General features: G+C 40.3%; 1 protein-coding gene across 1 annotated transcript in view; it reads right to left on the bottom strand.

Annotated features, from left to right (window-relative positions):
* The window catches only part of LOC109911010 (DNA topoisomerase I, mitochondrial-like), a 105,951-nt gene extending 90,859 nt beyond the window's left edge, over positions 1-15,092 (bottom strand). Inside the window, exons 1-4 of the mRNA XM_020510244.2 lie at positions 14,957-15,092; positions 14,556-14,655; positions 9,144-9,193; positions 2,873-2,981 (exon numbers count right to left, since the gene is read on the bottom strand). Of these exons, the coding sequence (XP_020365833.2) occupies positions 2,873-2,981; positions 9,144-9,193; positions 14,556-14,591 (195 nt within the window). The 5' untranslated portion in view covers positions 14,592-14,655; positions 14,957-15,092. The remainder of the gene's footprint in view (positions 1-2,872; positions 2,982-9,143; positions 9,194-14,555; positions 14,656-14,956) is intronic.
* Between the last annotated feature and the right edge of the window lie 1,336 nt (positions 15,093-16,428).

Raw genomic sequence — 16,428 nt, 5'->3', positions numbered from 1 at the left:
ATGTCAACTTTCCTACTCCTCTGATGCTGCCTGGCCTGCTGTGTTCCTCAGCTCCACACTGTTACATCTAAAACATGAGGATTTTCTTTTCCTCTCAGTCTATTGAGAGCCTTTGGAATTCCCTTTGTCAAAAGGAAGGCAGTGGATGTAGAATCTTTAACCAATTTTAAGGTAGAGTAGATAGATTCTTGAGTTCCAAAGACATAAAAGATTATCAGGGGTTTGCAGGAATGAAATCAGATTTTATTGATAGCAGAGCAGGCTTGAAGAGCCAAGTGGCCTACTCTTGTAGCCTTGATATATTCATTTTTTTTGGCTAAGTCAGAGTTGAATCATGTCTTTCAGAAGGATTTCCACTCCGTGGTCAAACTAGTTTTCCCATCATATCTTATCAAGCTCACCACATTAATTACCTAATCCATTCCTATAGCTTCTCTCACATTTGATTCCAGCCCCATATTAACCAGTCCCAGGAAAACTTGACACTCACTGATATCCTGGAATTCACAAGCCTCACTGTGAGCTGCCTTTTTTTTTTTAAAAAAAAAAGCCCATTGTGCACTTGGACAGGTGCTGTCAGTCTGAAGCTGCCTGGCACTATTTCTAATATTTGCCCCAGACATGGTAGACAGGGGTACAATTGGCACCCTTCTGTGCAGGGAGGGACCTGGAGGTTTGTCTGGATAGGGTGGCACAGAGATGAGACTTCTTCTTCCTAAAGGACCAGGAATGGAGGCCACAACATCACACCAGCTTGGTCAGAGGTTGCAACCTAGATTAAAGCAATCTCAGGCATTTGGAGGAATACACATCAATGTTGAAAAAAAAAGGTCAATGACCTTCTCTGCTCTGCCAGTGTAAGGGCCATCATCTTCTCTCAGATATCTCTCTCACTAACACTACTATTGTACCCACCTCCTACAAAGGCTAATTTATTAGTTGGATAAGGATTGGGTAACCAAGAAAAAGCAGAGACTTAAGAAAAATGGTTTGTTTTCTGGTTGACAAGATGTAACTAGTGGGGTGCCACAGGATTTGGTCCTTGGGTTCCAACTATTTACAATCTATATTAAAGATGCTGATGCAGGGATAGAAAGTACTGTTGCTAACTTTGCTAATGATACTAAAATAGGTGGTAAGATAAGTTGCAAGGAAGAAATAAGAAATTTACAAATGGATATGGACAGGTTCGGTAAATGGGCCAAAATCAGGCTGATGAAGTTTTACATGGATAAATGAGAGGTTATCATTTTGGTTGGACAAATAGAAAGGCAACTTATTATTTAAATTGAGAGAAACGTCAGATGTTTCGGTGCAGAGGGATCTGGAAGGTTGAATTGGAGGCAGCTCAGAGGAGGCTCATCAGATCGAGTCCAGAGATGAGGGATTTGTCTTATGAAGAAATTGAGCAGTTTAGAGGCATATTCCCTAGAGTTTAGAAGAATGAGATTTGATTTGATTTATTATTGTCACATGTACCTAAATACAGTGAAAAGTACTGGACAGCATGCTAACCAGACAAATCATACCTTTTGCAAGTATACCAGGATAATTGAACAGAATACTGAATATCGTGTTACAGCTACAGAGAGGATGCAGAGAAAGATCAACTTGTATATATATGACAGGTCTGTTTATAACAGCAGGGAAGCAGCTGTTCTTAAATCTGTTGGCATGTGTTTTCAAGCTTTGCTATCTTCTCCCCAATGGAAGAGGATGCGAGAGAGTATAACTAGAGTGGGAGGGGTCTTCGATTATGCTGGCTGCTTTCCTGAGACAGCAGAAGTGTAGACAGAGTCAACGGAAGGAAGGCTGATTTTCGTGATGGACTGGGTTGCGTTCTTGAGCTATAAGATGCGAAAGGGGATTGACCAAGTAAATGTAGAGAGGATGTTCCCTGTTATTGGGCATTTAGAATGAGAGGTCATTATTTGAGGATAAGGGGTAGCAGACTTAACGCAGAGACGAGGAACAATGACTTCTCTCAAAGGGTCATAAAACTGTGAAATTCACTATCCCAGAGTGTGATGCATGCTGGTACAATGACTAAATTTAAGGAGGATACAGAGATTTTTAATTAGTAACAGCTTGAAGAATTTTGGACAGCAGGCAGGAAAGTGGAGTAGAGTCCAAGTTGAGATCAGCTATGACCATTCTGAACTGCTTACTCCTAGTTCTTATGTAACTTAATTCAGAATTTGAAACATTTATGTGCAAATAGTTTCTATCTTCCTGCAAAGTACTGTATTATGATTGTGGTTCACTAGAACCATAAATATAAAATGAGGCAGGTGGAAGGTAAATTTGAACACTGAATACTTTATTGTGCATCTCTCAGCTCCACAGTCAGTCAGTCTTAGAACTGCCCCTCTAGCTCCTGCCTCAAGGTCACCTTGCCCATTCTAAAAAGGGACAACACATATCAAACTACATACAAAACATATAGGGCCCTGTATATGAAGATATCGAGCTTCCATCACACTGAGCCCAAATGACAGTCCTAAATTGGTTATTCCTGCAATGCTTTGCGATTTCAGGATTATTTATCAAATGTTCAATTGCAGAATCATACCAAATGCTGAACAGAACGTCCCGAGTTCTGCAGTAGCTTAGCAATTAAAATAATCAGTTAACTGGTTCATCAATCAGTTCACTTGCTAACCAATCAGCAACACTCCATATTACAAGAATCACTAATAGATTAGCTTGATTTCTTTTATTATTCCTTCATAGGTAAAGGAGAACCATAACATTAACTGAAGCAGTAATAGTATTTGGATGGAAGATCCAGACATGAATTATATATAGTTTATAATTGGAATAGATTTGATGAAAATAGCTCCAAATTGTGTCTAAAACTATGAGTAATTACCCTTTCTTTGTGTTTCCTGTCCTTATTTTTCTGCTTCCTGGCACAGAATTCTTTGAGCTGTTCATCCATGCCCATCAGCATGTCTTCAAAGGATTCCTGATATGTCGATCTGTGAAAAACAGAAAAAAAATTTGCAATCCATAAAACTCATCAAGTACCAACTGATTGTTTTACATGGCCCAACACTCTGTTCATTTACAAAACTCTGCAGTCCTTCTACATTCTGTCATGGATGGTGACAGAAAATTAAACACTTAACAGGTGGCAGCCACTCCACAAATATCCCCATCCTTAATGATGGGAGAGTCCAGCATATTAGTGTAAAAGACAGGCTGAGCACTTGCGTTATCATGACCATCTCATCCGCTTTCCAAGATGTCCATTATAATGGATGACACACTTCAGTCATTTCAATTAACTCTACACGATAAAGAAATGGTTGAATGAATTGGATTCTGCAAAGGCTATGGGTTCCTCAAAATATTACTGGCAATATTACTGAAGACATGCTCCCAAACCAGCGGTGCCCCTAATCAAGCTGCTCCAGTAGAGTCACAACATTAATCTGCCAGACAATGCGAAAAATTAACCAGGTATGCCCTGTCCAAAAAAAAAAATGCAGGACAAAATCAACTGACAATCACAACCTGATCAGACTACTCTTCAAAGGACCTCTTCTGCACTGTATGATTCTACGAACCTTGTCCCTTTAAATTATATTTATGAACCATGGTATCAATCCAATAAGGGAAGAAGTTTTTCCTGTTCAGCCTAGGCCATTCAGCCCCTTTAACTAACCCTGACATAAACGTTATCAGGTCTGATCATCAAATCTTTTGCCTATTCCCGCTTTTCCCCATATCCTTTGATCTATTTAGCCATAAGAGCTATATCCAACTCCTCCTTGAAATCATACAATACTTTGGCCTCGATTGCACTCTGTGCTAGCGAATTCCACAGTATCACCACTCTCTGGGCGAAGAATTGTTCCTCATCTCAGTCCTAAATGATTTATCTTGTATCATTAAGCTGTGACCCCTGGTTCTAGGATTCCACACCATCAGGAAAATCGCTCCTTCTTTTAGCCTGTCTAATCCTGTTAGAATCTTATAGATTTATAACAGATCTGCTCTCATTCTTCTGAATATCTGTAAATATTGTCTCTAACCGATTACCAATCCTCAGTCAGTGTCACCATTCCAGGACTCAGTTTGATTGACATTTGCTGCACTTTCTCTATAGCAGAATATTCTTCCAGTGATAAGATCAAAACACAATAATCCAGGTGTAGCCTCACCAAAGCCCTGCTTAATTACAGCAAGGTGTCCCTGCCACTACCAAATGCCTTCTTTATGGTCACACATCAGTTGTTGATGATGCAGAGGACACCCAGGTCTCATTGCACATTTCCCCCTCAATTTTACAACTATTCAGATAACAACTTGCCTTCATTTTTGCTACAAAAGTGGATAACCTTACATTTGTTCACATTACATTGCATCTGCCATGCATTTGGCCATTCATTGAACTTGTCCTTAAAGCACTAAAAGGAGGTCTGCAGGGGATATGAGGAAACTTTTGTTTTTCACCCAGAAGGAACTGGGAATTTGCGAATCACTACTTGCAAGGTTGGTAGGCATAGAATCCCTCATAACACTGAAGAATTATTTCAATGCACACTTGCATAAGGAATACAAAGCTATGGGCCAAGTGCCGAAAAAAAATAACTACTTGGTTTCTTCTGATAGCCACAGACTTGAGTGAACAAAGTACCTTTCTCTGTGGTGTCAACTTCTTTGACTACATAAATTTTACTTTCAATACACAGACAGGAGAATTTGTGGTATGACTTCAGAGACACAGCAAACTGGCTGACTCTTAAATGCCCTCTGACATGACCTAGAAACCCACTTGGTAGTATCAAACAGTTTCAGAAAATCTAAAAGAATATAATGCACAGGCCAACTGACACTGACTTTGGTACCAGAAACCATAAAAGGTACACGTTGTAAAGTTCTCCCAGACATCTAGAGACTACTACTTGATATCATATGATATGATGCTCATGTACCCAGTAGCAACCACTGGTGGCTTGTGGGTCCTTTAGGAGAGTCCATGAGGTTGTTCATTAGTCTTTGGTGGAGAAAGGACAACAAGCAAGTACAATCTGCTCAAGGGAAAAATGGGATGGTCTTCAACTGAATAATACAGAGATCAATTCTTCGTGATCTGCATTACTAGTAAGTGGGGTGGGGGCAAGGGATCAAATTTCGGAAGATGTACTATATCAAAGAGTAAACACAAGGCAAAAGAGAAAAGTACTAATACAGAAAATGATAAACATACTATAACGGGAAAGGTTGCAGAGCACAAACCTAAGTGTATATCAACAGATAAAGTTAGAAGTCACAAAAAGAATAGAAGGATAAACCTAAAGATTCTGTATGTGACACATGTAGCATTCATAATGAAACAGATGAATTGAGAGTACAAATAGAACTAAGTATGATCCGACAGCTGTTAGAGACATGGGGAACTGAATCCTGAAGAGGACAGAACTTCAGAAAGGAAAGAGGCCAGTAAAAAAAGGTAGAGGGTGGTTCTGTTAATTAATGATGATACACATACAATAGAAGGGGAAGACCCAAGTCCCAAGTTCAGAAAACTGAGTTGGAAACAGTTTGAAAAAAGAGAAGAAATGTTAAGGCACGAAGTCACTTGTGTGAGTGGTAAAGATCCAGAAAAAAAACCAGACAGTGGGGCTTATGGCAAACAAATAACAGGACCTTGTCAGAAAGGGAGGGCAATAGTCAGGGCGGATTTTAGTTTTCATATGGATGTGGCCGAGATCAAGAGTTCAAAAGTGATTTCAAAATTGTTTTAGAACAGTACGTTCTGGAATTAAGGAGGGAGCAGTGTACACTAGACTTGATATTGTACATCAAACAGGTTTATTAAATATTAAAAATGTGCCCAGAGGATACTAAACATAATTAAATTTTAAATTCAGTTTGAAGGAGAGAAAGGAGTGGGTTTGAGCTTTTTTCTTAGAAATAAAAATACAATATGGGCATGAACACAGAGCCAGTTAAAGTGATTTGGCACATTAGGTTGAAGGATGGGTCAACTTAAACACAGTTGACATAGAACATGGAACAGTAAAGCACAGGAATGGGCTCTTCAGCCCATGATGTTGTGCTGAACAGGACACCAAATTAAACTAATGCCTTCTGGTTGTCCTTGGACCATGTCCCTCCATTCCTTGCCTTTTCATGTGCTTATCTAAAAGTCCCTTAAACATCCCTATCATATATGCCTCCACCACTACTCCTGACATTACTCTAGACTCCTACTCCCTTGTGTGAAAAACTTTCCCCCTCTAACCTTACATGCATGCCCCCAGAATTAGACATTTCAACTCTGGGAAAAAGATTCTGGCTGTCAATCCTATCTATGCATCTCATAATTTTATAGACTTCTATCAAGTCTCCCCTCAATCTCCACCACTCAAGAGAAAACAATCCGAGTTTTTCTAGCCCTTCCTTAGAGCCTATACCCTCTAATCCAGGCAGGATCCTGGTAAACCTCTTCTGCACTCTCTCCAAAGCCACCACATCCTTCTTGTAAAGTGGTGACCAGAACTGATTGCAATACTCCAAGTGTGGCCTAACCAAAGTCTAAGAAAGCTGCAACATGACTTTCTAACTCTTGTACTCAATTTCCTGACCAATAAAGGCAACCATGCCATTTGCCTTCTTTACCTCCCTATCGACTTTTTCAGGGAACTATGGACTTGAACCCCAAGATCCCTCCGTATATCACTGCTGTTCAGTCTCCTTCCATTCACTATACTTTTTCTTACCATGTGATCTCCCAAAGGGCAGCACCTCACACTTACCTAGTTAAACTCAATCTGCAATTTCTCCGTTCATATCTGCAATGGATCTATATCTCACTATATCCTTTGACAACCTTCTACACTATCCACAACCCCACCGAGTTATGCCAGGCAGGACGATCTCAGAGAACCTCACACTCCTCTGGAATACAATCGCCTAAATGCAGCACAGCAGCTGGGAGTAAAAAGGATATTCCCAATCAGATCTGGAATCACACAGGCTGCCTGCTGTCTCCTGCTTTGTAAGTGTGTCTTGTTTAGAGCCTTAGGCCATCAGGAAGGATCGAAGTTTGAGAAGGGTGACTATTCCAGACAGTGGAAGCCTGCAACTCAAAGCCTCATGTACATGGATGAGGTTGCAGTTTTCTGTTCAGATCACGTGTCTGTGTAGAGACTTAAGTACTGCAAGGAGTTCGAACTGGCCTTGGGTGCAAAGGTAATTCGAGGCAAGAGGAAGGCAATGTTCTTTGGGAACTGAACCAACCAATCCTTTATACTCTTCACCATTAGGACAGATTAACTGAAGATGCTGTGGTACACAGTCAGTTCTGCGGTAATAGGTGCTCCGGCAATGCAAATTGGCTGTGTGATTGACGAAAAGGGGAATGCTACTTCTAAAACGTGACCTTGTGTTGGCTAAAATGCAATTCCATCGGTGCATGGAGGAGTACACGTCAACATCAAATGATTGTTTCACAGGCTCTGTCCTAAGCATATGCAATGAACCACAGCCATCCACTTCTGGATTAACTACATTTCACCCTAACCCTGCAACCACAACTGCACTTGAAGGTGGTGGTGGTGACGATGACGATGACAACGACGACCCTTAGCTCCTGTATTAACAACAGAGCAACCTCAAAACCTCTTCCCCCATCAAATCATCTTGACATTTTTTCATGGTAAGGTGTTAAATTTACTTTTATTTCATTATTAGATATGAATTAAACATTTATTCAAACTGTGCTATCCTTTGTGTTAGGCTTTTGAGTGATTTTTTTGGTGGCCTGCTCCAACCCCACTTTTCCCATAGGCCCTGTTATTTCTATAGTGCGATTTTTTATGATGTGATGTTGCGCAGGAATGTAGCCATCGCATTATAGCAGAACCGAAAGTACATGGTTCGGAGGGGCTGGGGAGTGCACCAAAACTAGGGAGGGACGGATTGCCAAGGTGAGGTGGAAACTGGCAGATAGGAGTACTGCTCCCTCTGTACACTGGGGTAAGAACCTGGTCATCAGGTATGAAGTCCTCTTGGTGTTGTGTTTTTGGTGCAGCTCTGGCCAATTTCCCAAACCTGAGCGGTCTTTCACCTCATTTGGAGGTCGAAGATGGACCGGGATGAAGGGATACCATGCATAAAGTGCTGGAGGCAGGGGTGTGTGGAAATATACCGACTGTCACCCTCATCCTGATGGTCACCTTCGCCTGTGTCTGTATCAAGCTCTGCATAGACCCTCACTACATAATAACCAAGTGCCAGTACTTACTGAGGTTCCACCTGTCCCTGGTGTTATGAAGGATTGATTTGACCGCTTTGCCATGGAACAGTCCAAGCAGTTGGACAGTTCCATATCACCTGTCCCTCTTTGAAAAATTTGTGAAAGAAAACATCTTTGACCACAAGTCCATCAGGCAATTGTCAGCAAATACCATCCTCAAGACCCTTCAAGAAAAGGAGTTGATCATGTCGGGTGGTTGCTTGAGCAGACTGTCAAGGCCAGAACATTTCAACAAGCACCAAGACATTGTTGGCTTATGGTGAGAAGGGAAATCCTTAATACATGCCCGAACTCTCTACACCACTGGGGTTGAGCGAGATGGTCACACATCTCCTTCTGGAACGTGCTTTTGCAAAGGAAGTCTGGAGAAAGATGCAATGGCTCTTGTAGAGGTTCGCCCGATCAGCTCAGTGAAGCACGACTCTCTGCTCCACTGTCTGTTCCCTGGGACGCACACCGACACAAACATTGATGGTCTTCCAGTCACAATCAACTCAGTAAAGAACACTAAATCACCTAAGTAACCTGCTCACCTCTTCTCTCTTCCTGCCCCTCCACTCCACTATCGTCTTCAGCATAAATACCATCTTGTCTTAGCTACTATCAGTTCTGATGAAGTGTCACCGGATTCAAAACGTTAACTGTTTTCTCCCTGCAGATGCTGCCAGACATGCTGAGTTTTTCCAGCAATTTTGGTTTTTCGTTCAGATCTCCAGCATCCGCAGTTTTGTTTTATTTTAAAGCATTTGAGCAGATAGTTCAGAGCTGACAGGAACAAAATGGGGTGAACAACCTATTTACGATGTTAATTTGATTTTAAAAGCCATCTTATTAACTCTTTTAAAATATATTAAATAATGATTTACTTTACCTCTTCAATAGGCTTTCTTTCACTTTCTTTTCTGTAGTATCATAGCTCTCCTGTAACCAATAAGCTATATTGTTAACATCATATAGAGATTGAGGCATTATAAAACTCCAAGAAAATGGATCTTCAAAATCTAAAATACTTAAAGTATGAAGCAGCAGAGGAGTGAGAGGGACTGCAAAGGACATGATGGTGGCAGGTGGGGAAGGAGACAGGGCAAAGTGGATGGGGAAAGAGAGGAATGGCAAAGTCAAGGGGATAAGAGCAGCAATAAACCTTTAATTGAAGCCACAGTGTAAGTTATGAACATTATGGTTGCAATGATCACTGTCAATTTGATTTTATCATAAAAACTTTTCAGTTTTAAAAGATGCATCAGGGTTTGCAAATTGCAAAGAAGGAGATTAAAAAGGTGTGGATGCGCACTGCCAAATGAGGCCAGATGGACTGAGCTCAGGATGAAAAGTGTCCTATAGACAGCCAAATAGTGGGAGAAAGTTCAAGAAACAACTATATAGGCAAGTTTCCGGAGTGCAAAAACAATATTTGGGGTTTTAACTACCTGAATATCAACTGGTACAAAACAGTGTGAAAGATACAGACCTGACAAAATTCTTAAACAATATTCAAGGGAACATTTTTTAGCCAGCATATAATCACTCAGTAAATTACAATGCAATTCCAGACATAGTCTTAGGAAATGAAATAAAGCAGGCATAAGTAGTAGTAGTAGGTCACCATTCGAGATGGTTATCGTAATACAGGCAGATTTAGCATCATTATGGAAAAAGACAAAAGATAGAGCAAGAGGCAGATTTCATTTAAAAAAAAGCTAATCTGGCAAAAGTGTACTTGATATAGCTATTTCAAAGAAGGTCAGTGGCAAATCACTGGAAGGCATACAAAAATGAGATTCTGTGTAGATGTAACCCCAGAAGTAAAAAAAAAAGTGGTACTGCCAAATATAGAGCCCCTGGTTATTCAGCATTATATAGGGCAAAATAAAGCAGAAAAGAGAGACCTTATAACAATCTTAAAAAAGCAGAATACTTTAGGAAGGTTTGAGGGCATAGAACGTATGGGGTAAAGAAAGAAAGGAAATTAAGAAAGCAAAGGAGCATTCACAGTTCAACCATTAAGCTAACTTTTAATCCCAGCTTTTAAAATTGTATCAAAATTTCACGATTTGCCTTGACCATGTCCCCTGTCACATTATCTTGAGGTTCTGGATTGCTAATCTATTAACATTAACACTGGCAGCACAGGCTGCCAGGAATGACCAGCTTGAAGGTGGATAAATCGCAAGGACCGGAGGAACTGTATAGCAGACAACTAAAAGGAAGCCAGGAAGAAAATAGCAGATCCTTTATTCATTCAGGGGATGAGGGCATCGCTGGCTAGACCAGCATTTATTGCCCATTCAGAGGGCAATTATGAGTCAACCACATTGTTGTGGGCATAGAGTCACATGTCAGCCAGACCAGGTAAGGATGGCAGTTTCCTTCCCCAAACGACATTAGTGAACCAGATGGGCTTTTCCAACAATCAGCAATGGACTCCCGGTCATCATTAGACTCTTAATTACAGATATTTATTGCATACAAATTCCACCATCCGCCCTGGCAGGATTTGAACCCAGGTCCTCAGAACATTACCTGGGTCTTTGGATTAACAGTCTAGCAATAATACCAGTAGGCCATTGCTGTGGATCATTTTCCAATCCTCAATAAATATAGGGGAGGTACCAGAAGACTGGAGGTCTGTGAACATTGTACCATTACTCAAAAGTGGTACAACAAATAGGCCATATAATTAGAGGCTGATCAGTTTAACCTCGATCATGGACAAATTACTAGAATTAATGGTAAGATAAGACGTACTGTTTGTTATTATTAATCCATATCTTCCAAAGGATAGTCAGCTTGCTTTTGTTAAAGGAAGATCATTTTCTAACTTCAAATTATGATAGTTTTGAGGACGATTGGCGAAGTTTGTGCAACGGAGGTTGTCTACAAGATTCCACATGGATGTCTAGTCAGATGGAAGCAGAAAGGACACAAAGGAATGTGGCATGTTGGATCCAAAATTGGCTTAATAATAGGAAACAAAGTCATTATTTATGCAAGACTTTCAATTTGCAAAGTGGCTTGCAGTGGTGATACACAGGATGAAGCAGTAACAAGTCCTTTGTTGACTGTGGTATACATTGATGATTTAGGCTTGAACGTTGCAGACATGATTAATAAATATGTTGACAACTCAAAAGTTGGCTGTATCGTTTGAATCCATCTGTAATTTGCATGATCATATTAATGGTTTGGTTGATTAGGGCCAAAAAGTGGCAAATGGAATTCAATCCTAAGAAGTGGATTTCAAGCAGCCAAAAAGTAATACACAATAAATGGGAGGATACGGAGACGGGTTGAAGTAGTGAGAGACCTTTGGAATGATCGTTCACAGGTCAATATGATGGCAAGGCAGCACACGGGATGATCTACTTCATTGGATGCAATGTAATACAGAAGCAGCATTGTAATGGTGGAACTATCCAAGACACTGGTTAGGCCACAACTGGTCTGGTTACCATATTATAGGACTGACATTATTACTCCAAAAGGGAGAGAAAAAAAAAGGATTTAAAAGAACGTTGTCAGGGCTTAAACTGCAGCTAATCAAAGACTGCTTTCCTTAGGAGGGCAACTTAACTGATGCATATAAAACAATGAGGGGGCTGGAAGAGAGTGTATGGGGCTGACCTGTTTCTTCAGAGTCAATTTCCCAGGGACACAGATTTAAGACAATTGATAGGAAGATTAGAGAGGACATAGGGAAAAGCTTTTCCACTCAGAGGGAGGTGGATGTCTGAAATTCAGAAGCAGAAATCCACAATTCCTTAAAAGGAATCTGGATCTGCACCTGAACAGAACTATAACTTGCAAAGTCACAGACTATGTGCTAGTAAACAGGATTACAATGGTGGCTATGGTGGATGGTTTTTGTTTCTGTGCTTTCACTTTTCTATGGTTCTAAAGTGTCTCAAATATCATTATTTACTTGAAGTGCAATTGCTGTGTTGGAGACAAAATGCAACCGCTCAGCTTTGAGCCCACTGGTAGCTCTAGAAATTTTATATATGTTGATAGGTTTTTGTGCACAAGCATGTCTGTTTTTGTTTAAAGAAATAACTAACAATCAGTTGCTATCTTATGCCTGTTACCTCAAGCCAATTTAAATACTGTGGTATCTTGAAATTCATGGTTGCTTTGCATCATGGCTTTAGGTTTAATACAATGGTGAGATTTGCTGAGGATATTGTTGAATTCTTCTAATTCTGCTGGTATACAGTCTAAGTATCCAGTATGTCAACACAAATACAGACTGCACTACTACCACCATCACCTAATAAATGAGAATGAAAAAGAAAATTGAAAACCAAGAGAAATCCTCAAGAGGAGCCATAAGTTCATAAGATGTCACAGCAGAAGTAAGCCACTCAAGCACATGGAGTCTGCTCCACCACTGATCTGATAATCCTTAATATTGTCTCACAACCTTTGATTCCCTTACTGATTAAAAATTAGCATATCTCGATCTTTAGCGAACTTGACGACCTAGTCTTGTAGACTGTCTGGAGTAAAGACTTCCACAAATTCACTACTTAGGCATAAAAATTCCTCATTTTTGTCATAAATGGGCCATCCCTTGCGCAGATTATGCCACCTGGTCCTAGATTCCTCCCAATGTGGGACACAATCTCTCCATATCTAAACTGTCAAGCCCACAAAGAATCCAATATGTTTCCATAAGATCACCCATCATTCGTCTAAACTCCATTAAGTACATGCCCAATGAACTCAATCTCTCCTCATAAGAAAATCCTTCTAATCCCAAGGTCAATTTCTCTGGACTGCCTCCAATGCCAATAAATCTTTACTTAGATAAGGGCAACCAAAAACTGTTCACAGCATTCTACCTATGGTTTGACTAATGCCTTGTCTAGTTTGAGTGAGACCTCCTTATTTTCATGCTCCATTACCTTTGAAATAAAAGGGCAAAAAGTCCATTTGCCTTCCCTAATACTTACTGAACATGTATATTGACTTCAAAAACAAATGCTGCTGGAAAAGCTCAGCAGGTCTGGCAGCATCTGTTTTCTCCTCCACAGAGTTAGCGTTTTGGGTCCGGTGACCCTTCCTCAGAACTGATGGTGGCTGGGAAAACATCAGTTTGCCCATAGCCTATACATAGACTGTTACCACATAGCCTGCCACTACACACCCTCTGTTGTTAGTCACTGACAGTCCCCATTAACAACTATTCACCCTCCCAGCCTGATCGTTAGCAACTCCTTTGTCTATCCAACTGTTTTTCTCTCTTTTTGGGCTCTATCCTATTGTTTACTCCCTACCCCACCCACCTCCCTATTTTCTGCATATAAACTGACGTTTTCCCAGCCAGCATCAGTTCTGAGGAAGGGTCACCAGACCCGAAACGTTAACTCTGTTTTCTCCTCTACAGATGCTGCCAGACCTGCTGAGCATTTCTGAAACTTTGTTTTTGTTCCTGATTTACAGCATCCACAGTTTTTATGTATATCGGCTTTTTGAGATTTATGCATGAGGGCCCCCAAATCCATCTGAAGTCTTCCTCCATTTAAAAAATTCTCCCTGCCAAAATGCTTTATATTTTCCTCACATGACATTCTATCTGCCAAATTTTACCCACTCAATCCGTCAACATTCCTCTGTAGACTATCATCTTCCCCATTTGTCTTCCCACCTACTTTATGTCATCCACAAACTGGGATATGGTTCCTTCACTTCCATCACCCAAGGCATGAAATCCTCCAGGCGTGTGGGTGTGTAATACAATTTTGACCCCTATACTATAAACTATTTGATGAAATGTATTGTTATTCTTTGATCCTAAAACAAGCAGACTAGCTGACAAAGTTGTCTTACATTTCCTCCACTAGAAAAACTTGCTATAAAAATTGCACATGAACCACTCAAAAACAAAAACCCTTTTATCCTGAGTTTGATTCAAACAACATTTCCAGGGCTCTCCTAATTACTCCCGATCAAGAAAAGCACCATAAACTATGTTACACAGTTATAAGATCTCAGGTTTGATCTGCAATGTATACAGAATTGGCTGATCTCAGGCAGCTGGGTATGTAATGACGACTTCAGTGTCACTAAAGTAGAAATTTGGATAGCAATAGAAAAATCAAAACAAAAGACAGCTTTGGATACCACAAGAGGAATTTCAAAAACAGGTTATGTAAAGTGGGAAGGCAGGCAGCATCATAAAACTGCATACCTACAAGCAGCAGACCTGTCAGGAAACAAGAGGACGACATTGGGAAACTGGAACAATAAACGCCTACAAAATCTAATTTCATTAGCAATTTACCTTTTGTTCGATTTTTACTTCTCTGTTGATTTGCATCTCTGAGGAGTCTTCCTTGTGCTTTTTTATCAGGTTTTTTTCTACCAGATTATTCTTGCGTTTCCTGTAAATGTATTTTTTTTAAAAAAGAAAGAATGAGAAAGGAGAATATACAAATCACGGTTTCATCATCCACAACCAAACAAAAAGTTTCGGTCATTGTACAATTAGACTGCCAAGTTCAAGAAAGGTCACTGGACCTGAAACGTTAACTCTGCTTTCTCTCTACAGATGCTGCTAGACCTGTTAAGTTTTCCTTGCAATTTCTGGTTTTGTTTTTGATTTCCATCGGCAGTTCATTGGGATTTTTTTGTCGATTAAGTTCTTCTGTGTTAACATCATTACATATTCCATTCATTTGTTACCTGTTACTTGGTTCTTTCTCACTCTTGAGCCAAGGTGGTGAATCATGTTTTGAGCTTTTGTTTTTCTCATCATTGTTTTTTTCCTCCTTGCTGTCCTTTTTAGATTTTGAGACATTTTTCTCCTTCTCCTCATTCTTTGAAATGGCAATGTTCAGGCCTGAAATCAAAGGATTAAAATTGATGAAGGCTAAGTAAGCATGCACTGTACGCAAGCGCAAAACCTTACAGTTGCTGGAAATTCTGGCACAGGTGACCAGGCAATAACTCCAAATATTTCAAAATAGACTGTGCTCAAAAGAGGTTGAATCTAATACATTGCACATGTACCCCACCACGAAAATTAAGCTTATTTAACTCTTCGGCTTTCCAAACAAATTGGTATAAGTTGATAGGGTTGTAAAGAAGGCATATGGCGTGTTGGCTTTTATTGGCAGGGGAATCGAGTTTAAGAGCCGTGAGGTTATGCTGCAGTTCTATAAAACTCCAATTAGACCACACTTGGAATAGTGTGTTCAGTTTTAGTCACCTCATTATAGGAAAGATGTGGAAGCTTTAGAGAGGGTGCAGAGGAGATTTACCAGGATGCTGCCTGGACTGGAGGGCAGATCTTATGAAGAAAGGTTGAGGGAGCTAGGGCTTTTTTCATTGGAGTGAAGAAGGACGAGAGGTGACTTGATAGAAGTTTACATGATGATGAGAGGCATAGATAGAGTGGATAGCCAGAGACTTTTTCCCAGGGCAGAAATGACTATTACGAGGGGGCATAATTTTAAGGTGATTGGAGGAAGGTATAGGGGAGATGTCAGAGGTAGGTTCTTCACACACACACACACACACACACACACACACACACACACACACACACACACACACACACGTGGGCGTGTGGAATGCGCTGCCGGCAGTGGTAGTGGTAGTGGAGTCAGATACTTTAGAGACTTTTAAGGGACTCTTGGATAGGCACATGGAGGATAGTAAAATGTAGGGTTTGCAGGGTAGATTGATCTTAGTAGGATAATAGGTCAGCACAACATCATGGGCTGAAGGGCCTGTACTATGCTGTACTGTTCAATGTTCTTAAGATAGTCAATAGAGAAGCATTGAAAATTTCTTCACAGAAAATAGCGTAAAGTAAAGGGATAACCAGAAGCTTGTTGAGAAGAGACAAGTCTAAAGAGGGATCTTAAAAGAATTCTTAAAAGGAGAAAGATGTGAGGTGGAGGAGCTTAGGAATGAGATTGGACCTATTTGACTGAAATCATAGTGACAATATTGGAGGGAAAAGAGACATTATGGTATATTTTAGAGGCCAGAGACAAAAATATTAAAAAAAAAGGAGAGAAACAATTGTGTATCTGTAGTGACTCTTTTTCTGAACTGCTTCCAATATCAATACAAGTGTTCCGTAAGAGAACAAAACCATACGCATCTCAACAGTCCCTGCAAGTTGGAGCTGTCATGTTCCTTCTCCA

This window comes from Rhincodon typus, chromosome 4 (genome assembly GCF_021869965.1).
Source record: "Rhincodon typus isolate 14 chromosome 4, sRhiTyp1.1, whole genome shotgun sequence".
Lineage (NCBI taxonomy): Eukaryota > Metazoa > Chordata > Chondrichthyes > Orectolobiformes > Rhincodontidae > Rhincodon > Rhincodon typus.
Note: the sequence above shows the minus strand (reverse complement) of the source record. Positions and strands in the feature narration are given on the sequence as shown.